General features: G+C 45.2%; 1 protein-coding gene across 1 annotated transcript; it reads left to right on the top strand.

Moving 5' to 3' along the window:
* Positions 1-1,574: 1,574 nt before the first annotated feature.
* plppr3b (phospholipid phosphatase related 3b) lies at positions 1,575-22,878 on the top strand. The gene is made up of 8 exons (XM_014216052.2): positions 1,575-2,068; positions 6,947-7,053; positions 7,536-7,721; positions 8,109-8,238; positions 8,528-8,723; positions 9,556-9,613; positions 17,671-17,844; positions 20,348-22,878. Exons 2-8 carry the CDS (start codon positions 6,970-6,972, stop codon positions 21,767-21,769), a joined length of 2,250 nt encoding a protein of 749 aa, XP_014071527.1. The 5' UTR covers positions 1,575-2,068; positions 6,947-6,969; the 3' UTR covers positions 21,770-22,878.
* The last annotated feature ends 1,853 nt before the right edge of the window (positions 22,879-24,731 follow it).

Raw genomic sequence — 24,731 nt, 5'->3', positions numbered from 1 at the left:
TAACAAAGCACTTTTACATTTTTCTTTCCTTCTCCACATAAAGAGTAGAACTTTATACAGTCTCTCTCTCTCTCCTTCTAACTACCCCCCCAGTGATGTTTTCTGGGTAACACTTTAGTACAGCTGCCCGAAATAAGGATGACAACACATTCATAAACAATTCATTGCACCTTTCTACCTATATTTAAACATAAATGCTTAACCCAACGGCTGCTGGTAGGCTCTGTGTAGTGCTCTTGCAAAGATCTAAATAATAAATAGACTAAATAGTAAATAGACTATTGGTCCAAAGAGGAATGTATCTGGTGTGGAGTGTAAGAGAATCCCAGCCTGGCTACTAGCAGCAGTAGTTAATGGCCCAGTGTTTGGTTGGATGAGACTAAACGGCTGGATGGAGCTCATTCATTAGCTGTCTGCCTCGCAGGCTGCCCTGGTGTGTGTGTGTGTGTGTGTGTGTGTGTGCGTGGATACTTGTGTGTGTTCATGGGTGCATGTACTGTATGTATGTTGTTCCTTGGGGGTCCACGACAACCAACCGGTGACAGATGTCAATTAAAAATCCCCTTCATTAAGTGAGCCGAGATCCTCTGGCTTGGAATGATGACACTTAAACAACCTCCTCCATTCCCCAACTCACTGTTAGACATTTCCCTGTCTGCATTGAGCGTGGGTGTCAGTGCAGATATGAGGCTTTTCACACGGGCAGGCAGAGTGGAGCGATGCAGTGGATCACACCACCCGCCGTGACATTTTGGATCCATGTCCGGGTCCTGCTCACACGGTTGCTTACAATGTGGTGCCATTGCTTGCTCGGTGGAAATACTTGCTCATGTAGCACTGTGTTATGCTGAGTTTCCGGACATGTATATTATTAGTCATTTATGGCAGTGAGACTCCATCTGCTCCCTCCTGTTGTAATGCTAAGCTTGCCAGGGTCAAATGTGCACAGAAATTATGTTATTAAAGATAGATAAGTGTGCTCAAAGGGTATAGCCTACTGATCCCTGTAGCCTATAATAAGGACTATGGGGGATATAATGCAGGCACAGGTAGTGTCTAGGCTGCAATGCTGGTATATCATATTGTCCCCAAATAAAACCCACAGAAAATCCTGCAAGGCAGAGGCAAGAGGTGTAGGGCTAAGGCAAGCACAGCAGACTCTCCTGTGGACAATGCTGTGTAGCATGCAGGTGGTGCAGATTAGGAGGATGGATCGTTTTTCATTGAAAGGTAGTGAGTGAGTGTCTGCTGCAATTACCTGATTAGTGAGAGAATCTCTTAAAATGGACGTGCTGCACAGATGCCTGTTCGTGGTCCCAAACAAAGACTCCTTGAAGTTATTCTGGTTTAAAACTACAGCGCTGAGCAATCAAAAGAACACGAGGGAGAGAGAGAGTATGCATGAGGGCAGACTGACACCATGTGTCCCTAAAATGATGGTGGGGGAAGAAACCGCCTTTCTCTCGCATTGGCAGTAACACAAACACACACACGCACGCACGCACTACACAAAAGGCTACGCACTTCACAAAAGGCTACACGCTCACACCCTTCCCCGCTTCTTCTGCTCTCACATTCTTTTTGCAGTAGCCTATGATGCATCATTGACAGCCCCCCGTTCCCCCATGACGGAATACTAGGGCTGTAAATAGACAGGTTATCAATTATTATCTGTCATCTATCTAGCCAAGGTCAGGAGCGAGACCACAGTATCCGAGGCAACCTTTTGAACCAGGAGTGGTGCAAGGCATTTCTCGCTGAATCGCCAGTGTTGCCCAAGTCAAAAGACTCCCGAGGCCGGGGAATCGTGCATTTTCACTCCACCAAAGCTGCACCCACTACACGCTTTCTTCGGGATCGCTCCGTGTGAAACGTGAGCAGAAAAAAGAAAGTGAAATGGACTGAGTTGCTGTGAGAAACGTTGACAGTATTTCCTCTTGCGGCGCGTAAAGGGGGGACAGCAGCAGTAGTAGCCTAGTCTTACCGTCACATCTATTCCTCGTGCTATATCTAATCAGTTAACTTTAGCTGATTTTCAATTTATTATTTGTATTTACGTAGAGCCTAGGTGAGTTTTGGTCTTTATTATTATCTTACAAGGATTGTATGCTTTAAATGTCTTTTTTTTTATTTTTTACTTGATGTCTGATATGCATAGCCTAGGCTAATTGATCGAATTAATTATAGCACTTTCACTGTGTGCATGTAAAGCAACCATCATAAATGATCATGTTATTTTCAGCCATGTGCTGTTAATAGTCATATAGGTAGCCTGTCCTAGTGATTCATATAAAATGTGATTCCCATATGGATTTGAGGTATAGGCTATTGCCTCACTCACCAGACAGCACGTTTTGTCGTTGTGCCATGTAACCGCCGTTAATTTTTGGTGTCCTGACGCTTAGCATACATTAAAAGATAAAAATCAATGCAGCAGTTTTATCTCTGGATTTTTCTCAATTGATAAGCACCGCACGTTGTATGGCAGCTGTACACCTAGGAGCTAATGCTTGGAATTTGTTTTATTGTTGCACCAACTATGCTCATGTCTGCCTGTGTGTGTGTGTCTGTGTGTTTGTGTCTGTCTGTCTGTCTGTTGATCTACCTACTTACATTACATACCTACCATAGTTGTATAGCTAAGTTAATTAAGTTGTATTACAGTAGTAGCATTATTCGTTTGTTTTGGAATATTGAACTTGCTTAATCCTCTTTATCAGTCTGATCCTGCCTTAGTTATACACTGCCAGTCTTATCCCTGCAATCAATAATAAGTTGTTAGGAGGTCCTAGGGATGTCACGAAATGGTCACCTAAAGTCGTCAGGTCTTGTGTCATGGTCCCCTGGTTTTTTGTCTAGTTCCCAGTTTGTCCCGGGACGTTTTTTTGTTGTTGACATTCTTGTGACATTGTGTCATGGTCCCCTGGAGGTTTAATCTAGTTCCTGGTTTGTCGCGAGGACGTTCTTTGGACGTTGTGTCATTATCTCCTGGAGGTTTTGTCTTGTTCCCGGTTTGTCCCGGGGTGTCCTGAGGACATTGTGTCTTGGTCCTCTGGAGGTTTTTGTCTAGTTACCGGGTTTGTCCTGGGGACGTCACCTGATGGTATCATAAACAGCAGCGTTGTGTATTTTTATTCATACAGTAATTACGATTTAACATGTCCTCAGCTGGGATTTGAACTCAAAATCTCTTGGTTCGTAGCATTATGGATCTTCCTGCTACTCCACCATGTCTGTATCAGTGACTGATTTAGACAAAACCTCCAGGGGACCATGACACAACGTCCCAAGAACATCCTGAAAACGTCTTCAGGGAAATCCCCGGGACAAACTGGAAAGTAGAAAAAAAATCCCCCTTGGGACCATCACGCAACGTCCTAAAGACTAGTAAAATGAACGTCCTAAAAAGGTCCTGACATGAAGGTCCTGACATGGTCCTCAGTGACGTCCTGGGAGCTTACAGGGAACTAGACAAAGGTCCCCCAGAGGACATTCCCTTGGGACCATCACGTGATGTCCTAAGGAATAGTAAAATGAACGTCCTGAGAACATCCTAAAACGATCCTGACATGGTCCTCAGTGATGTCCTAGGAACTTAAAGTGAACTAGACAAAGGTCCCCCGGAGAACGTTCCCTTGGGATCGTCATGCGATGTTCTTAGAATGTTCTCAGAACGTCAGAGGGATAACATTGCACCGAAACCCTTAAGGGACCAGATGGAAACGTGGTTGAATGTCCTCAGAATGTCCCTGGTTTGTTGGGATTAAAATTGGTGAGTTACAGGGTACCTCAACCAACTGTTATGTTGTAGGTGGTGGAACTGTCTCCAAAACCATTTTTTTTAGCAATACTTAAACAGCGAACATCATTCACATTTTTTCCTGCTTGCTTAATAATGATGTTGGAACCCCTGATTTCGGCCTCCTCCAAAAGGAGTCCCCAACTTTGTATAGAATAGTGTTGTTTTGCTCTGGAGCAAGTACAGCATTGCCCACAACACTCCACACAAACAATGTGAAGGAATTGTGTTAAAAAGCAATATATATATATATATATTTTTTTTTTTTTTTGGTCTTAGACTGAGGGACCATTTTGACTCCCACTTGAGAGCAACAATAGCCCCAGTGAGGACAGCTGTGATCTGCCATTTTCTAATCCGTCTTGTTTAATTGAAAGACTCCCCATTCAAACCCTCTCGCTGGCTGTCAAGCAGGTTTTCTGACCACAGGCATACACAGACCTCAGTTTGTTTGAGGCACTGTCTACACCCCCTTTCTCTCCTCTCCACACTCCCCACCCCTTCAACACACACATACCCCTCTCCCTCCCTCTCGCCCTCTCTCTCTCTCTCCCTCCCTCCCTCCCTCTTTTAAGGAAAATCTGGCTCCTCTAGATAAACATGTCTTTTCCCCAATGAAAGACGAGCCCTCTGTTGGCATTTTACCTCCCTCACTCTAGGGTTGTCTTGTCAAGTATCTTGGCACTTGTATTTTCCCTACACAAACAGCAAGCATCTATATGCTCAGGGAAGCACTTTCTTTTTGAGGGATTACATAACACATTTATACACCATACATAACAGCTGCATTAATGCTACACTATGTCAATTGCAAGTTGATATCACCGCATACCCTATTTCAACCTGTAGATGTTGATATAAGCTGACATAAGCAGTTGTAAATGTTTGTACAGTGCATGGTGTTATAAATCAGTCATCAATGTCTTATATATATATATATATATATATCGAGAGAGAGCCTTATTTATTTTGTCTTTTGTTTTCCTCCATATTGTACATATTCTGATTCCTAAATATCAAAATCACTCAGACCTCAACAGGGGTCTAATGTGAAGATGAGATGCAGCTATATATATCATATGTATCAATCTACACAACAGATGGTGTGGCACATGCACTCATCCCCACATTGCACTGCTGTTGAGGTATGAAAACCTCCAACACATTTCGATATTGGTGCCAATTATCACTTAACTGGAATGTATGGCACATTTTTTGGGAACATTCTCTTGGCAAAACAAAATAAGAAAATGAGAACCTATCACAATTTTGCTGTTCTTCAGTACCTACATTAAGACGGCTAGCAATACCTTTCCAAAAACAGACAACAGTCAGCACTAGTTAGTTACTTTGGCATCATCCTCTCTGTAGGTATGGGTTTTCGGCACTAGTTAGTTACTTTGGCATCATCCTCTCTGTAGGTATGGGTTTTCAGCAGTAGTTAGTTACTTTGGCATCATCCTCTCTGTAGGTATGGGTTTTCGGCACTAGTTAGTTACTTTGGCATCATCCTCTCTGTAGGTATGGGTTTTCGGCACTAGTTAGTTACTTTGGCATCATCCTCTCTGTAGGTATGGGTTTTCGGCACTAGTAGTTACTTTGGCATCATCCTCTCTGTAGGTATGGGTTTTCGGCACTAGTTAGTTACTTTGGCATCATCCTCTCTGTAGGTATGGGTTTTCGGCACTAGTTAGTTACTTTGGCATCATCCTCTCTGTAGGTATGGGTTTTCAGCACTAGTTAGTTACTTTGGCATCATCCTCTCTGTAGGTATGGGTTTTCAGCACTAGTTAGTTACTTTGGCATCATCCTCTCTGTAGGTATGGGTTTTCAGCACTAGTTAGTTACTTTGGCATCATCCTCTCTGTAGGTATGGGTTTTCAGCACTAGTTAGTTACTTTGGCATCATCCTCTCTGTAGGTATGGGTTTTCAGCACTAGTTAGTTACTTTGGCATCATCCTCTCTGTAGGTATGGGTTTTCAGCACTAGTTAGTTACTTTGGCATCATCCTCTCTGTAGGTATGGGTTTTCGGCACTAGTTAGTTACTTTGGCATCATCCTCTCTGTAGGTATGGGTTTTCGGCACTAGTTAGTTACTTTGGCATCATCCTCTCTGTAGGTATGGGTTTTCGGCACTAGTTAGTTACTTTGGCATCATCCTCTCTGTAGGTATGGGTTTTCGGCACTAGTTAGTTACTTTGGCATCATCCTCTCTGTAGGTATGGGTTTTCGGCACTAGTTAGTTACTTTGGCATCATCCTCTCTGTAGGTATGGGTTTTCGGCACTAGTTAGTTACTTTGGCATCATCCTCTCTGTAGGTATGGGTTTTCAGCACTAGTTGGGCTCCCGAGTGGCGCAGCGGTCTAAGGCATTGCATCTCAGTGCAAGAGGTGTCACTATAGTACCTGGTTCGAATCCAGGCTGTATCACACACAATTGGCCCAGCGTCGTCCGGGTTTGGCCAGAGTAGGCCATCATTGTAAATAAGAATTTGTTCATAACTGACTTGCCTAGTTAAATAAAGGTTAAAAAAACATAATAAAAAAATAACAATTCTGTGCCAGAATAAGCTTATCAAGGTTTTGTATGTGTGAAATATAACAATGAAGGATCCGCTTTCAATGTGTGTCCACTCACTGGCAAACTAGGCTTATACAAGTTGGCCTACCGTGCCTGTAAACCATATGCTCAAGCAATGGAATCAGGAAAATAGATTAGTGTCTAGGTTAGAGGGTGCAGTTCGGGTCCTCGAAGGCCGCTGGTTGTCCTGCTGGTTTTTGGCTTTTAACCTGTGACTGATTTCTACCTGGAACAAGGTGTGTGCTCTCTCCACTAAACCAGTAACATTCATTTATCAATTCAATGCCAAGGAGAAACGAAACCCAGCGGTACTGCGGAACATGAGGGCCTGAGTTGTGCTCCCCAGGAGTTTTAAAATCTCATTCATTATCATGGACAGCTATGTGTTTTACCATTGAATTTGACTACATGGCATTCAGGGCTCTTATCAATTTTAATGGAATAAATAAATTCATTATATAAATTGAATCCATTTTAATATAGTCTATTAAAATAGCTAAGAAATGGCCCTGAGCTCATTCAGTACTATATTTTTTTGTTAACCTTCAACTATGTGTTCTTTCAGGTTTGTCCACATCAGACGTCACAATGATGACTCCAAGAGACCCAAAGCCCAAGAAGAAACCGCCGAAAGATAGCTTGACTCTGTTGCCATGCTTCTATTTTGTAGAGGTGGGTAGAAATATCAGCGTTATGATATCAAAGAAAAGGGGAAATTCAACATGTTATAATGATAATCTGTGGTTGTATCTGATTGATTGACTGAACGAATGAACGAACAGACAAATGAATGAACCAACTAACAAACACATATTGATTAACTCCATCAGAATATATTTGTCTGGCGCTCTGCATTTCTCTCTCTCTGTGTCTTCTGGTTTGTCATTATCATGGGTGGATACATTTGGGTCAATACGCTGAAGCTGAGGATGACCTGCTTTCCTATCTTTTCCGGCCACATGTCATTATTTTAAACGATCTGAACCTCATCTATTCAAGTATCTAGTTAGTCTATTTAAGGGACCCCTTCTGGTTCAAAACGCAAAACTTCTATATAGTTATCTTTAAGATTAGAGTTAGTGGTAGTAAGTATAGTGATAGGTCAGACAGCAACCTTTCACCTACACTTGCACTTCCTGTTTCTTGTTTCCCAGCTGCCCATTGTGGCTTCTTCTATGGTGTCGCTCTACTTCCTGGAGCTGACGGACCTGCTTCAGCCTGCCCAGGTAGGCTTCCGTTGCCATGACCGCATGCTGAGCATGCCCTACGTTGACGGTGGAGATGAGCTCATCCCTCTACTCATGCTGCTCAGCCTGGCCTTCGCTGGTCCGGCCGCTTCGGTGAGTACACCCCTCTGAACACACTTGCGCTCGTGCAGGCACCCACCCACACACACACACACAAACACGCACGATGCTGCTCTGCCTGCAAAAGTACCCATCTAAACACTCCCACACATGGCCTATGTGAAACATTATGTATAATTAAGCCATTATACACTCAAACTATATGAACTCATGGTAAAAACATTCAGACAAAGTATAGTTGTCAAATATATAGGCTTACATTTAAATCGGACCATATAACATGGGACCAAGTTCACACATACAACAATCTAATACTCAAATAGCCCAGTCTCTGAGATGGGGTTCAACACAATGAGCAAGTCCAAATGTATTGATTAGTGCTGCCGTATCTCTGATTGTGTGATCTTGTCGTCTGGTCAGATCATGATGGGGGAGGGCCTGGTCTACTTCATGCAGTCACGGCTTAAGATCCGCCCCGGGGTGGAGGGCAGCATCAACGCCGGCGGGTGCAACTTCAACTCCTTCCTTCGGCGAACGGTGCGCTTCGTAGGTATGGTTCCACACTGTGGAGGAATGTCGCTTGTTCAGGGATATATCCAGTGTGACAATGACTCCCTCCCTCTCGCTCTTTCTTTCTTGTTTTCACTACTCTCTTTTTCAACTCATGTCACTCCTCCGCTCCCTCCTCTTTCTCTCAATCTCCCCGTATTTCTCTTCACATCACCACCCACCTCTCTCTATGTATTTCTGCTCCCCCTCTTCCTCCCTCTCTTTTCCTCTCATTCACCGTCCTCTCTTTTCACTCCCCTTTTTCTCTCTCTCGCCCTCTGTCTCTCCAGGTGTCCATGTGTTTGGGTTGTGTGCCACGGCTCTAATGACTGATGTGATTCAGTTGGCCACAGGTTATCACACTCCCTTCTTCCTGACTGTGTGCAAGCCCAACTACACACAGCCAGGGGTGGCCTGTGATAAAAACCCCTACATCACCAAGGACATCTGCTCCGGTCACGACCAGCACGCCATCGTCTCTGCCAGGTAGCTACATGACATAACATAACCACCTGACCCAGGAAGGATTAAGGTTCTGTTACAGTATCCATACTAGAATACCAGTTTGAATTAAGCAATTGTTTTTGGAATGCATTGTTAGTAGTATGCTAGTCTGGATAATGGAACATAGCTTTTGTGTGTTCTCGTCTCTGTGTATCACTCATGCCGGAAGTCCCAATCAAAAAGACAGAGTGGTTCAAAGGCTCTCACTGAGGCAATATAAAGAGTGTAAAGGGAAAAAGATTCATTGGGAAAAATGAAGGATAGATATGAATTTAATGGGTTTTCAAGGAAATTACGTACTAAGTATTGGAATGCAGCCTTGGACAGAACATTGTATATCCTCAGAGGATGAGTCTCAATACTCATGAAAAGCCTACTTTTCTTGTTTTCTTCCTCTCTGGACCACTGATCTGAACCGACTGGCTAGGTGAAACCCAAGACAGGTTTTCTGTTCCTCCATTTTGCTTTCAGATAATCCATCTCATCCAGTCTTAGATATACTAAGTGATCAGGAATTGGTGTTAGTAAGGAAGCCATTTTGGGGTATTTCAACACAGATTCACAGATCAGTCATAGACAGATAAACAAGGATGTATCGATACTGTACACTTAGACAGATACAGCACACCTTGACAGCATCACCACAACAACAATAACCCGCATTGTAGCAATGTGTAGGTGTGATCTTTATTCCATACTAGCACTGTTCTCTCCCCTTTCACATTGTGATCAAAGCTGTGGGACATATGGTGTCTGTCTGTCTGCTGCTCTTGCATTTCATCTCGCCACAAACATATTTTCTCTTTCTCGTCAGGAAAACCTTTCCCTCTCAGCACGCAACCCTGTCTGCCTTTGCTGCTGTGTACATATCAGTAAGTACACCTCCTGCAACAAATGCACCGTATGAAGTGTCACTGGATAGGTTTCCATCCATTGGCAACAGATTTTCAAGCAAATATTCAAAATCTGCACAAAAACAATGCATTTTCCCACCAGATATGGGTTTCCATCAAATTGACTTGTTGCGGATAAAAGGCTGTCCGTGATGACGTAGTGCACATAAATATTGATTTTGCAGTTAAATGCCCATGTATCGAATAAAAGAATACAACTTAAGTGGGTTTCCAGCGCATTTTCAAATTTACTGATGGTTTTGTCACAAAAATGTTTTGCGCTATATAGCGAGTGTGCCCACTCTGGTCTCAGCACATGCACTCAAGCCAACAGCTCACAGATACAGTGTGGGTACTCTGAGTAGGTTACCTACAGTACATGATGACATTATTATGGACAAAAGAGCAAGATCATTTGTATTTGTCAAACGGCAGCCAAGCATCGATCATCATGTCACCAGAATAAGACCCTCGATATTTATTGGAAAGAAGCATCAAGGTCATCACCGTGCACTTTCACCATCCTGTGAAGTTCACCATCATTTTTTAAATCTGTAGCCTAATAAACTGCATTCTTTCCCGAGTTGTAATGGGAGGCCCACAGAACATATCATCGCGTGACTCCAAGTTTACTTTGATATGATAGTTATTACGTACACTCAGTAGCAAGTTTATTAGGCACACACAACTATTTAAAAAAATTATAATAATTCACCTTTAATTAACCAGGTAAGCTAGTTGAGAACAAGTTCTCATTTACAACTGCGACCTGGCCAAGATAAAGCAAAGCAGTGCGACAGAAACAACAACACAGAGTTACACATGGAATAAACAAGCATACAGTCAATAACACAATAGAGAAAAAATAAAGTCTATATACAGTGTGTGCAAATGGCATGGAGGTAAGGCCATAGTAGCAAAGTAATTACAATTTCGCAGATTAACACTGGAGTGATAGATGAGCAGATGATGATGAACAGATGATGGTGTGTAAGTAGTGATACTGGTGTGCAAAAGAGCAGCAAAGTAAATAAAAACAATATGGGGATGAGGTAGGTAGATTGGGTGGGCTATTTACAGATGGACTATGTACAGCTGCAGCGATCGGTTAGCTGCTCAGATAGCTGATGTTTAAAGTTAGTGAGGGAAATGTAAGTCTCCAGCTTCAGCGATTTTTGCAATTCGTTCCAGTCACTGGCAGCAGAGAACTGGAAGGAAAGGCGGCCAAAGTAGGTGTTGGCTTTGGGGATGACCAGTGAGATATACCTGCTGGAGCGCGTGCTACGGGTGGGTATTGTTATCGTGACCAGTGAGCTGAGAAAAGGCGGAGCTTTACCTAGCATAGACTTATAGATGACCTGGAGCCAGTGGGTCTGGCGACGAATATGTAGCGAGGGCCAGCCGACTAGAGCATACAGGTTGCAGTGGTGGGTGGTATAAGGCACTTTGGTAACAAAACGGATGGCACTGTGATAGACTACATCCAATTTGCTGAGTAGAGTATTGGAAGCTATTTTGTAGATGACATCGCCGAAGTCAAGGATCGGTAGGATAGTCAGTTTTACTAGGGTAAGTTTGGCGGCTTGAGTGAAGGAGGCTTTGTTGCGGAATAGAAAGCCAATTCTAGATTTGATTTTGGATTGGAGATGTTTGATATGAGTCTGGAAGGAGAGTTTACAGTCTAGCCAGACACCTAGGTATTTGTAGTTGTCCACGTATTCTAGGTCAGAACCGTCCAGAGTAGTGATGCTAGTCGGGCGTGCGGGTGCGGGCAGCGAACGGTTGAAAAGCATGCATTTGATTTTGCTAGCGTTTAAGAGCAGTTGGAGGCCACAGAAGGAGTGTTGTATGGCATTGAAGCTCGTTTGGAGGTTAGTTAACACAGTGTCCAAAGAAGGGCCAGATGTATACAGAATGGTGTCGTCTGCGTAGAGGTGGATCAGGGAATCAACCGCAGCAAGAGCGACATCGTTGATATATATATGTAACAGTGTAGGTTCCGTCCCTCTCTTCGCAACAACCCGGGCTCGAACCAGGGACCCTTGCACACATCAACAACTGACACCCCACGAAGCATCGTTACCCATCGCGCCACAAAAGCCGCGGCCCTTGCAACGCAAGGGGCAACCCTACTTCAAGTCTCAGAGCGGGTGACGTCACCGATTGAAACGCTATTAGCGCGCACCACCGCTAACTAACTAGCCATTTCACATCGGTTACACTCACCCCCCCTTTGACCTCCTCCTTTTTCCGCAGCAACCAATGATCCGGGTCACGGCACCAATGTAACAGTGTAGGTTCCGTCCCTCTCTTCGCCCCAACCCGGGCTCGAACCAGGGACCCTTGCACACATCAACAACTGACACCCCACGAAGCATCGTTACCCATCGCGCCACAAAAGCCGCGGCCCTTGCAACGCAAGGGGCAACCCTACTTCAAGTCTCAGAGCGGGTGACGTCACCGATTGAAACGCTATTAGCGCGCACCACCGCTAACTAACTAGCCATTTCACATCGGTTACATATATATACAGAGAAAAGAGTCGGCCCGAGGAAAAAAATAAAAAAATAAAAAAAATGGAACCCTGTGGTACCCTCATAGAGACTGCCAGAGGTCCGGACAACAGGCCCTCTCCGATTTTACACACTGAACTCTGTCTGCAAAGTAGTTGGTGAACCAGGCGAGGCAGTCATTTGAGAAACCAAGGCTATTGAGTCTGCCGATAAGAATGCGGTGATTGACAGAGTCAAAAGCCTTGGCAAGGTTGATGAAGACGGCTGCACAGTACTGCCTTTTATCGATGGTGGTTATGATATCATTTAGTACCTTGAGCGTGGCTGAGGTGCACCCGTGACCAACTCGGAAACCGGATTGCACAGCGGAGAAGGTACGGTGGGATTCAAAATGGTCAGTGATCTGTTTATTAACTTGGCTTTCAAAGACTTTAGAAAGGCAGGGAAGGATGGATATAGGTCTGTAACAGTTAGGGTCTAGAGTGTCACCCCCTTTGAAGAGGGGGATGACCACGGCAGCTTTCCAATCTTTAGGGATCTCGGATGAAACGAAAGAGAGGTTGAACAGACTGGTAATAGGGATTGCAACAATGACGGCGGATAATTTTAGAAAGAGAGGGTCCAGATTGTCTAGCCCAGCTGATTTGTACGGGTCCAGGTTTTGCAGCTCTTTCAGAACATCTGTGATCTGGATTTGGGTGAATGAGAAGCTGGGGAGGCTCGGGCAAGTAGCTGCGAGGGGTGCGGAGCTGTTGGTTGGGGTAGCCAGGAGGAAAGCATGGCCAGCCGTAGAGAAATGCTTATTGACATTTTCGATTATCATGGATTTATCGGTGGTGACCGTGTCGCCTAGGGCAGTGGGCAGCTGGGAGGAGGTGCTCATGTTCTCCATGGACTTTACAGTGTCCCAAACCTTTTTGGAGTTAGAGCTACAGGATGCAAATTTCTGTTTGAAAAAGCTAGCCTTTGCTTTCCTGACTGACTGTGTGTATTGGTTCCTGACTTCCCTGAACAGTTGCATATCACGGGGACTATTCGATGCTATTGCAGTCCGCCACAGGATGTTTTTGTGCTGGTCAAGGGCAGTCAGGTCTGGAGTGAACCAAGGGCTATATCTGTTCTTAGTTCTAAATTGAAAGGGGCATGCTTATTTAAGATGGCGAGGAAATTACTTTTAAATAACGACCAGGCATCCTCGACTGACGGGATGAGGTCAATATCTTTCCAGGATACCTGGGCCAGGTCGATTAGAAAGGCCTACTCGCAGAAGTGTTTTAGGGAGCGTTTGACAGTGATGAGGGGTGGTCATTTGACCGTGGACCCATAGCGGATGCAGGCAATGAGGCAGTGATCGCTGAGATCCTGATTGAAAACAGCAGAGGTGTATTTGGAGGGCAAGTTGGTCAGGATAATATCTATGAGGGTGCCCATGTTTACGGATTTAGGGTTGTACCTGGTGGTTTCCTTGATAATTTCTGTGAGATTGAGGGCAACTAGCTTAGATTGTAGGACTGCTGGGGTGTTAAGCATATCCCAGTTTAGGTCACCTAACAGAACGAACTCTGAAGATAGATGGGGGGCAATCAATTCACATATGGTGTCCTGAGGGGGTCTATAGCAGGCGGCAACAGTGAGAGACTTATTTCTGGAGAGATTCATTTTTAAAATTAGTAGCTCGAACTGTTTGGGCATAGACCTGGAAAGTATGACAGAACTTTGCAAGCTATCTCTGCAGTAGATTGCAACTCCTCCCCCTTTGGCAGTTCTATCTTGATGGAAAATGTTGTAGTTGGGTATGGAAATCTCCGAATTTTTGGTGGCCTTCCTAAGCCAGGATTCAGACACGGCAAGGACATCAGGGTTGGGGGAGTGTGCTAAAACAGTGAGTAAAAAAACTTAGGGAGGAGGCTTCTGATGTTAACATGCATGAACCAAGGCTTTTTCGATTACAGAAGTGAACAAATGAGAGTGCCTGGGGACACGCAGGGCCTGGGTTAGTCTCCACATCACCTGAGGAACAGAGGAGGAGTTTGATGAGGGTACGGCTGAAGGCTAGCAAACTGGCCGTCTAGTGCGTTGGGCACAGAGAATAAAAGGAGCAGATTTCTGGGCGTGGTAGAATAGATTCAGGGCATAATGTTCAGACAGGGGTATGGTGGGGTGCGGGTACAGTGGAGGTAACCCAGGCACTGAGTGATGATAAGATGATCTCTGGACACGCTAGTTATACTGGGTGAGGTCAAGGCATGTGTGGGAGGTGGGACTAGGGGCTCCGCAGTAAACTAAAACAATGATAATTATCCTAAACAACATTATACAAGGCATATTGACATTTGAGAGAGACATAAAGCAAGGCATAAAGCAATCACAGGTGTTGATTGGGAGAGCTAGCTAAGTCAACAACGGATAAGACAACAACAGCTAATCAGCTAAGACAACAACAACCGGTAAAATGGCGGTGAATAGGCAGAGAGGGTCGGTTAACTACACACAGGGCCTGAGTTCGGGGCTAGGGCCGACAGATAAACAAAGGTAAACATAGTGGAGTACCGTGATAAATGGACTGTCCAGCAGGCATCAGCTATGTAGCCAAGTGATCATAGGGTCCAGTGTACAGAAATAGATGAAACAAGGAAGCCGCAAGGTAGTCGTTACTACGCTAGCACGCGGGAGACACGGCGTTTAAAGTTAGCAGTCCGGGGTAAGTAGAAGCGTCTGCTCTGTCGTCCGGCAAAGGCCGGTTGAATGCACAGCTGATGGAATTACGTCTGCGGACCAGTCGTGGTGGTACGGCGGTGCGCCGTGTCGACGAAGGGACTGGCCAGATGGCGAAAGAGGTATTGTAGTTGTGGTAATTTCGTTTGCTAGCCGGGAGATGAGTCTGGCTCAGGGCTAGCTTCGGGGCTGGGTCACTCAGTGGCAGCTAGCTAGCTGTGATGATCAATGGTCCAGGGTTTACGACAGGAATCTGGCGTTGTAGTGGAGAAAAACAGTCCGAGGCTGGCAGGTATTATCCAGGCTAAAAAAACACCTGGTGCCTGAGCAGAGGGTAAAGGCCGCTAGCAGTGGCTAACAATGACTAAATAGCTAGTAACTTAGCTAATTAGCTGGCTACCTTCTGATGAAAGTTTTGGCTATAGGGTCTAAAAAAAATTGTGGATCCGTGTCACATTGTGTGAGGCGGGTTACCGGAAGGTATATTTAATTTAAAAATGGAAAAGAGATTGAAAATAAATTGGAATACATACAAAAAAGACGAAAAATACAAAAAGTAAACGAGAGGACAACAAACCACGTCTGCACTGCTACGCCATCTTGGATATACAGAAGGTAGCGGGGTCAGACCCCCCTTTGCCTCCAGAACAGCCTGAATTCTTCAGGACATGGGAACATTGCTCAATTGGTCTCAAGGAACCTAACATGTGCCAGGAAAAATATTCCTCACATTATTACACAACCCGGCACTAGCCTGTACTATTGACAGGATTTGCTTACGCCAAATCCTGACTCTGCCATCAGCATGATGCAACAGGAACTGGGATTCGTCAGACCACTCCTCAGTTGTCCAGTGTTGATGATCACGTGCTCACTGGGCCTGCTTCTTCTTGTTTTTAAGTGATAGCAGTGGAACCCGGTGTGGTCGTCTGCTGCAATAGCCGATCCATGACAAGGACTGACAAAATGTGCGTTCTGAGATGCAGTTTATTACCTTTTTTCAGCGAGCTGTTTTTACCTACAGGACTGCCGCTGACTGGATGTTTATTGTTTGTCGCACCATTCTCTGTCAACCCTAGACTCTGTCGTATGTGAAAAGCCCAGGATTCCAGCCTTTTCTGAGATACTGGAACCGGCGCCCATGGCACGGCCGATCATACCACGCTCAAAGACACTTAGGTCACTTGTTTTGCCCATTTAACATTCAATCGAACAGCAACTGAATGCCTCAATGCCTGTATACCTGCTTTATATAGCAAGCCACGGCCACGAGACTCACTGTCTGTAGGGGTATACCTAATAAACTCTCCAACTGAGTATACAAAGCATTATGAACACCTGCTCTCTCCATGACATAGACTGACCGGGTGAATCCAGGTGAAAGCAATTTTCAATCAGTGTAGATAAAGGGGATTTTTAAGCCTTGAGACAATTGAGACATGGATTGTGTAGGTGTGCCATTCAGAGGGGGAATGGACAAGACAAAAGATTGAAGTGCCTTTGAACGAGGTATGTTAGTAGGTGCCAGGCGCGCACTGCAACGCTGCTGGGTTTTTCACATCCAGCCAACTTGACACAACTTTGGGAAGCATTGGAGTCAACATGGGCCAGCATCCCTGTGGAAGGCTTCCAACGCCATAATACATTTTACAAGATCCCTCCTTATGTAACAGTGTAGGTTCCGTCCCTCTCTTCGCCCCAACCTGGGCTCAAACCAGGGACCCTTGCACACATCAACAACAGTCACCCACGAAGCATCGTTACCCATCGCGCCACAAAAGCCGCGGCTCTTGCAACGCAAGGGGAAACCCTACTTCAAGTCTCAGAGCGAGTGACGTCACTGATTGAAACGCTATTAGCGTGCACCACCGCTAACTAACTAGCCATTTCACATCGGTTACACTTACAAGATCCCTCCTTGTCTAGCGTATTTGGTTTTTGTCGACATTTTGGAAAGTTTGGCCAACAAATTTGCTGTTTCCATCAGGCCTGTCGTGACATTTTTTATCCGACATGTACTAAACCTGGTTAGGGACCATATTACATGTTACAGTGGACACACCAATTAAAGAGGCAGCATTGACATTCATGTAAGCAAAAGCATCCAGAGAGTTCATAGCACTGTTAGAGTGTATTGCTAGGGCCAGGTGAAATTTTATGTGGCAGTGTTTCTCATAGGCCCCTAAGACTCAAATGAAAAAGTGCCTGTCGCTTTAAGTCAATTTATAAACAAAAACTGCGACTAAACATGATTGGCTAGTTTTATTGATTAAACATGCCGAGAATGCTAAGGAAGGATCACTCCCCAGATTCCGTTTTGGGCTTTTTTTGTGTGTTGTTCAGTGGCTGGTCAAGTACAATAGCAGATTGATTAGCCACAAATTAGGGAATTGTGTGCTAATATTGTTTGAGAATAAAGTGGAATTGTAACCAAAGTATTCACACCAGATTCTCAATGTACAAATCCCTTGCGCAAGTCTGTCCCAACTATATAATTTTAAGGAAGAGCTTAACGTATTGTGCCATGCTGGCTTTTCCCCCATATATATATATATTTGATAGCTTAAATTGAAATTTTTGCCTCAAACCGCTTAAAATATTATCATCAAGCTTAAAATATGTGGATTAAATTAAGGGAAAACATGTACAAGGCATTTTTGGTTTATAAATAGCTCAAGAACTTAATGGTTTAGGACCCGTTTTTGAGCAGAAATAAAATGTATCATATACATAGAAGAATGGAATGTATTTGAGTTTTTCTGTTATAATATCTCACCATGTATTTTCTCAATTTCTCTCTACTTGCAGATGTACTTCAACTCAACCATCTCAGACAGCACCAAGCTGCTGAAGCCAGTGTTGGTGTTTGCGTTTGCCATCGTGGCGGCTCTAACCGGCCTCACCCAGATCACCCAGTACCGCAGCCACCCCATCGACGTCTACGTGGGCTTCCTCATAGGGGCCGGCATCGCTGCTTACCTGGTAAGACCTAACTTCCATTGACATCTATCTTGACTTGTGACATTTATTTGACAGTGATGATGCATATTAATCTTCATTTCTTTTTTTATCTGCAGGATTGACAGGTGGTTAAAACATTTAGGAACATGACATTTAAGGATTCTATCAAAGCTGATATAAAAAGGGCTATTCGTGCGCACATACATTTCTGAAAGGTACAGTACCATTCAAAAGTTTGGACACACCTACTCATTCAAGTTTTTATTTTTATTTTTACTATTTTCTACATTGTACAATAATAGTGAAGACATCAAAACTATGAAATAACACATATGGAATCATGTAGTAACCAAAAAATTGTTAATCAAATATTTGATATTTTTGATTCTTCAAATAGCCATCCTTTGCCTTGATGACAGCTTTGCACACTCTTGGCATTCTCTCAACCAGCTTCACCTGGAATGCTTTTCCAACAATCTGAAGGAGTTTCCACATATGCTGAGCACTTGTTGGCTGCTTTTCCTCCACTCTGTGGTCCAACTCATCCCAAACCATCTCAATTGGGTTGAGGTCGGGTGATTGTGGATGTCAGGTCATCTGATGCAGCTCTCCATCACTCTCCTGTTTGGTAAAATAGCCCTTACACAGCCTGGACATGTGTTGGGTCATTGTCCTTTTGAAAAACAAATGATAGTCCCACTAAGCGCAAACCAGACGGGATGGCGTATCACTGCGGAATGCTGTGGTAGCCATGCTGGTTAAGTGCGCCTTGAATTCTAAATAAATCACACACAGTGTCACCAGCAAAGCACCATCACACCTCCTTCTCCATGCTTCACGGTGGGAACCACACATGCGGAGATCATCCGTTCACCTACTCTGTATCTCACAAAAACACAGCGGTTGGAACCAAAAAAATCTAAAAATTTTGATTAATCAGACCAAAGGACAGGTTTCCACTGGTCTAATGTTCATTGCTCGTGTTTCTTGGCCCAAGCAAGCCTCTTCTTCTTATTGGTGTCCTTTAGCAGTGTTTTCTTTGCAGCAATTCGACAATGAAGGCAATCTGAGGTGCAGTTAATTGTTGATTTCTGAGGTTGGTAACTCTAATGAACTTTGGTAGCTCTAATGAGGAAGACCTCACTCTGGGTCTTCCTTTCTTGTGGCGGTCCTCATAAGAGCCAGTTTCATCATAGCGCTTGATGGTTTTTGCGACTGCACTTGAAGAAACTTTAACATTTTCCGCATTGACTGACCTTCATGTCTTAAAGTAATGATGGACTGTTGTTTCTCTTTGCTTATTTGAGCTGTTCTTGCCATAATATGGATATGGTCTTTTACCAATAGGGCTATCTTCTGTTTACCACCCCTACCTTGTCACAACAAAACTGATTGGCTCAAATGTAAAGAAATTCCACAAATTAACTTTTAACAAGGCACACCTGTTAATTGAAATGCATTACTCATAACTACCTCATGAAGCTGGTTGAGAGAATGCCAAGAGTGTGCAAAGCAGTCATCAAGGCAAAGGGTGGTTACTTTGAAGAATAACAAATATAAAATATATGTTGATTTGTTTAACACGTTTTTGGTTACTACATCATTCCATATATGTTATTTCATAGTTTGTATGTCTTCGCTATTAATCTACAATGTAGAAAATAGTAAAAAATAAAGAAAAACCCTGGAATGAGCAGGTGTGTCCAAACTTTTGACTGGTACTGTATATGTGAGGGGAGTCTACCGACTACTTCCTGTAGTAGACAAAACCATTCTGCAATTTGATTTGAGGCGAGCACTGGAGAGGAACGTGTTATTCACCAGACAGTGATGTAGAATTTCAGCTGATCAAACTGCACTGCATACCATCTCTCCCTCCCTCCCCCACTTAAACGGCTTACCTGCAGTTTAGTGCTAGGCTCTTTGATATCTCCAGATTGCTGCTCTTATTGAAGTTTTTCACACTCCTCCCTCTCTCATTTGCGTTCCGCTTTCACACGACTATCTGTCCTCAGGGAGGGATGGAGTTCACTTTTATGCCCATCATTCCATTCTTGCTCTCTCTCTCTCTCTCTCTCTCTCTCTCTCTCTCTCTCTCTCCATTTTAGACACTCTCTTTCCATCCTTCGTCTGACTGGGGATTATTTGAACAGATTCTGGAATTGTCTTTCTATGACGTTCTGTCTGTCTATGGTGGGGCCTACTTTACATACCCATTTGTCTTATCATGCTCGCTCATTCGTATGTCATTTTTTTCTCATAGCTCTTTTCTGTCTCATATCTCTTCCCTTCTCTCATTTCCTCTTGGTCCCTATGTTCTCTCACTCTTATCGGAGATAGCGAGCGGTGGTTAGAGCTAGCTCGTCAGTTCTGTTTAAGTCGGCTTCCTCTGGAGTGTAAAGCGCAGGGCAATAAACCAGGCAGACGAATGATAGTGAACGATAATGACTTTCCACAGGACTATTATGCCGAGTAGCTGTGGAGGGATTTCAGGCGACCAAGGCCTTCTCTTCTTCTCTTCCAGGCTTTCCACGCCGTTGGCAACTTCAGGTCCTCCGACGACATCATCTTCAAGCCAGCTCCGCCCCCCCAGAAGGAGGACGCCCTGCGAGCGCTGACCCAGCGGGGCCACGACTCGGTCTACAACAAAGGTGTCGCCTCAGCATCGGAGAGCGCCGACGAGATCGCCGCACCGCCCTCCCTGGACCGGCTGGAGGGCATGGTGCGGCCGCTGCAGCGCGAGAAGGCCTCCATCGGGAGCTTGAAAAGGGCCAGCGTGGACGTGGAGCTCCTGGCGCCCCGCAGCCCCATGGGCCAGCAGACAATGGTGACCTTCAGCAACACGCTGCCCAGATCTAGCATGAACGCTAATGGGGGCCTGGGCACTAACGGGGGCCCAGAGGAGCCCATGATGCCTACTCAACCCGTACAAAGGAGGCTCAAGGCTGTGCAAGTGCCCATGGACCCCATGCGCTCACAGCAGTTGGTGACGGAGTGGAAGCAGAAGTCCATGGAGATGCGGGGTCTGAGCCTTAGGGATGAAGCCGAGCGGGATGCCAGCGAGGAGGGCTCTGAAGGGGGGGAGGAAGGGTCCGAGGACGGGGGGCCACAGGCCTCGCTTTATCCATCTATGGTGCAGTCCAACAGGGGAGCTTCCGCCGGTCCAATCCCCATCAGTGTGGGGCCTCCAGGGAGTGCCAGGGTGGTGGCAACTCCTAGACCCCCCCACATCCCCGAGGCGGGTCCCCCGCCAGTGTCACCCAAAAGCGCACTAACCCGCGCCAAGTGGCTGTCCATCACAGAGAAGAGCGGTGGCGGCGGGTCGATTCGCGGGGCACCCAACCAGCCGCGCATCATGCAGGTGATTGCCATGTCCAAGCAGCAGGGCCTCCTCCCTTCCTCCTCCTCAGGGGGCACGCCCAAGTCCTCCGAGACCACCTCCACCTCCTCCTGCACCTCCTCTACGGCCAGCGCCGATTCGCCCCACTACCGCCCGCCCTCAGAGGCCCAGCGTGATTCGGCCATCATCACCGTAGACGCCCACGCCCCCCACCACCCGGTGGTGCACGGTGGCCCGCCCCCCTGCTCGGGCAACGGGAACCCCTGGGAGTGGAGGGGCGCGTCCAACGGCAGCGACCCTCGAGACTCCTACGAGCTCAACGACCTGAACCGCGGCGACAGCGTTGGTGCTCGCGGCAGCACTGGCAGCTTCCGGCCGCACCAGACCATCTCGCCTTGCTCCTCCACCGGCGACGGAGACCCAGAGATGCTTCCCCCTCTGCCCCTCCCCCACACGGAGGTCCCCCACGACGGGAGAAGCCGGGAGTCCACTTTACGACGCAAGACTGCGCTAGTCCTCCTGGAGAGGGACATTCAATTTCAAAACAAGAGTGAGCAGGAGAACTACTATAAAAAAATTCAAGGTGGCCGGAGGTATAAGGATTAGTCACTAACTAACTGATAAGCCTTACAGTCGAACCACAAAACAGCACAAAACCTGGACTGACAAGCTGGGCTCTGCTGTTATGCATCTCTCGGACTTTGTGTGTTATCAAAGGAGCTGTGCAAAACGGTTGTAAGCTACTATGATGTATGCTAGACGGAGGGAAACATCTTGACTTGATGTGGGACCCTGAGGTATTTTCAGGAGCACATAGACATTTTTTCAAAGGTTCAAATCAGAAGCACACCACCACGCAACACAAACCAAAAAAAGGACACCGTATTAAAGCTCCGTCTGCTGAGCCGAACCAGGCAATTTTGTTACATTTCTTTATTGACTCCATCTTCCTTCCAATGTTTCTCCTGTTATGACCACTCGATGGGCTGATTGTCTAGTGTTGGAATGGCATCTACTGTATGTTGTATTCTCTCCGGTGTTAGTGCTTGATTGCTAATGTGTAGATTGTGAGCATGTATGTCTGGGTGTTTTTGTGTGTTTGGGTCAGTGGGTCAGGTGCTTGTGTGTATGGGTGTGTGGGTATGTGTTGAACAAGCAGTGTGCTTTTAAAAAAAAACGTTATTCTGCGGCAGAACGTTCGGAGGCCCGTGATGGTGCCCATTCTCAAACAAAATTCAGACCTTTGATCTTAACTTCAAAATGAAGAAAAACAACAAAATGTAACATGAACTTCCTTATTTGAATGGAGAATACCAAGAGGACTGAATGGCTGTAAATCGTGCAAAGGAGTGTTTTTCAATTTCAACATTTCCATATGGATGTTACTTTTGAGACAGCGACGGGAGTACCTTTTAACTTAAAGCATTAACCGTGTGTATTTTTGGCTGGACATGGTATAAGAGAAACCACAATAAGAAAAGTGACATCAGTCATTTGATCAAAGCAATAGAGGCAGTATGTGTAAAATAGAATGGGTTATTTTAATGGTTTCTTTTTGCTGATCGTTGAAAGCCTCGAAGTTAACATGTATACAAATCAGCATACTCCTGTGGATGGACTACTGCATGTATGTGGCTGTCAGGTTGGAAATACTACTTTGTCAGTAAACAAGAACAAAAAAAGAAAGAAATTAAAAGTTGTCATTAGTAACTGAACTGTGAGGTACTAGTGTGGCAAATGTTGTATATCTGAGACTTTATTGTCCACCAAAGCCCTTCAACTTACAATCAGAATATGCATCGATTCCTCACAACAACTTTAGAATATGCTGTATTCTGGCTTCTTTCAAAGCGCGTTCTAGTGCTGCGCACGAAATTCCAGCCATGTGCCTTTTTAAAGGGAATTTACCCACTGTTAAAGAGATTGCATTCATGGTAAATGCTGCCGATGTCAGCTCAAACGTAAATTACCTTTAAAAGGACCTTCCGACACCGTCTGAACAAGTGCAATATATTTGTTGTCAATGCATTTCGGGTTGAATCCTGGCCTTAGTGTGTCGACTGTATCATTTAATTCAGTAAATTATGACCCAAACGAACCCATTACTTTTTGGTTTGTTTTTATTTTTTACCCCTTTTTCTCCCCAATTTCGTGGTATCCAATTGGTAGTTACAGTCTTGTCTCATCGCTGCAACTCCCGTACGGACTCGGGAGAGGCGAAGGTCAAGAGCCGTGCGTACACCGAAACACAACCCAACCAAGCCGCACTGCTTCTTGGCACAATGCCCACTTAACCCGGAAGCCAGCCGCACCAATGTGTCAGAGGAAACACTGTACACCTGGCGACAGTGTCAACATGCACTGCACCCGGCCCGCCACAGGAGTCGCTAGTGCGCGATGGGACAAGGACATCCCTGCCGGCCAAACCCTCCCCTAACCCAGACGACGTTGGGCCAATTGTGCGCCGCCCCATGGTTCTCCCGGTCGCGGCCGGTTGCAACAGAGTCTGGACTCTGAATCTCTAGTGGCACTAGAGATACCCCGAGTCCCTGGTTTGAGTAGCACCCTGCGTTGTCCCCTAACAATACAATATCTTAGACTAGAATGATTAGGTCACACAGTCTGTCTTCCTAGAGTTGGCCTACCGTAACACTGTACTCATGAATCATGCATGAATCTTCTTCCAAAAGGAGATGAGTCAGGAAGAGTATTGGCTGTGTGGGGTATTAAGCTCTTTAAAGGCTGTCTATTTTCCTCATTCTAAAACTCTCAGCCACCATGATACACATCCATCCTCATTACACTATAGGCTACCATAAGTAGTTAATTAAAGGCCAAACACACCACTATTTTGTCTAGAAAGTAGACACATTGGTTTGTCTGGGAACAGCACAATGTGTTCTCCCCCATTTGTTTAATTAAAGTAGTTTATCCTAAACGCACTCAAATGCACAACGGACTACACAACCGTTGGAGAGGCGCTCATTTGCTGGATTACCGTGCGAGTTGGGGTTCACTAGCTAGGCGATCAGGCTGGTGTCAGGGAGATGGAGAGAGAGAAGGGAGCCCCAGGCACCAAACAGATTGCTGTGGATGGTGTCCACGGCCACTGGGGGTCTAAATGAGCACCAAAACGCCTGCGGGCATACAATGACTATGATTTATTACTGAGGAATATGCTCGACAGACACACAGGCATGTATGCTCAAACACACACACACACACACACACACACACACACACACACACACACACACACACACACACACACACACACACACACACACACGTGTTCACATGGATGTCTCCACTCACAAAGGCACACATGCATAGCTGCATACAGTAGTACAGGAATTCACTTCATTAACCAAATGGAATCATTGCAAAACACAGCATTGCATCTTCTCTGTTTAATAAATTAAGCTAAACTATGTTTTGCAGCCATTTTAATGAGTCAATTCTCAGGGCAAATTGTGTAGTCTCCAAATCATTACTTTCCCTAATCCTTCTCTTTTAGTCTGTTAACTTCTTCTCTCATGCGGATTTCAAACGATGCTCTTAAATTGAG

The sequence above is a fragment of the Salmo salar genome, chromosome ssa10, assembly GCF_905237065.1.
Source record: "Salmo salar chromosome ssa10, Ssal_v3.1, whole genome shotgun sequence".
Classification (NCBI taxonomy): Eukaryota; Metazoa; Chordata; class Actinopteri; order Salmoniformes; family Salmonidae; genus Salmo; species Salmo salar.
Note: the sequence above shows the minus strand (reverse complement) of the source record. Positions and strands in the feature narration are given on the sequence as shown.

Excerpts from the sequence above, each read along its gene's own strand:
- plppr3b (XM_014216052.2), top strand. The coding sequence starts at position 6,970 with ATGATGACTCCAAGAGACCCAAAGCCCAAGAAGAAACCGCCGAAAGAT. Across the intron at positions 8,239-8,527 it reads GCGAACGGTGCGCTTCGTAG|GTGTCCATGTGTTTGGGTTG; the intron begins GTATGGTTCCAC and ends CTGTCTCTCCAG. Across the intron at positions 8,724-9,555 it reads CACGCCATCGTCTCTGCCAG|GAAAACCTTTCCCTCTCAGC; the intron begins GTAGCTACATGA and ends CTTTCTCGTCAG.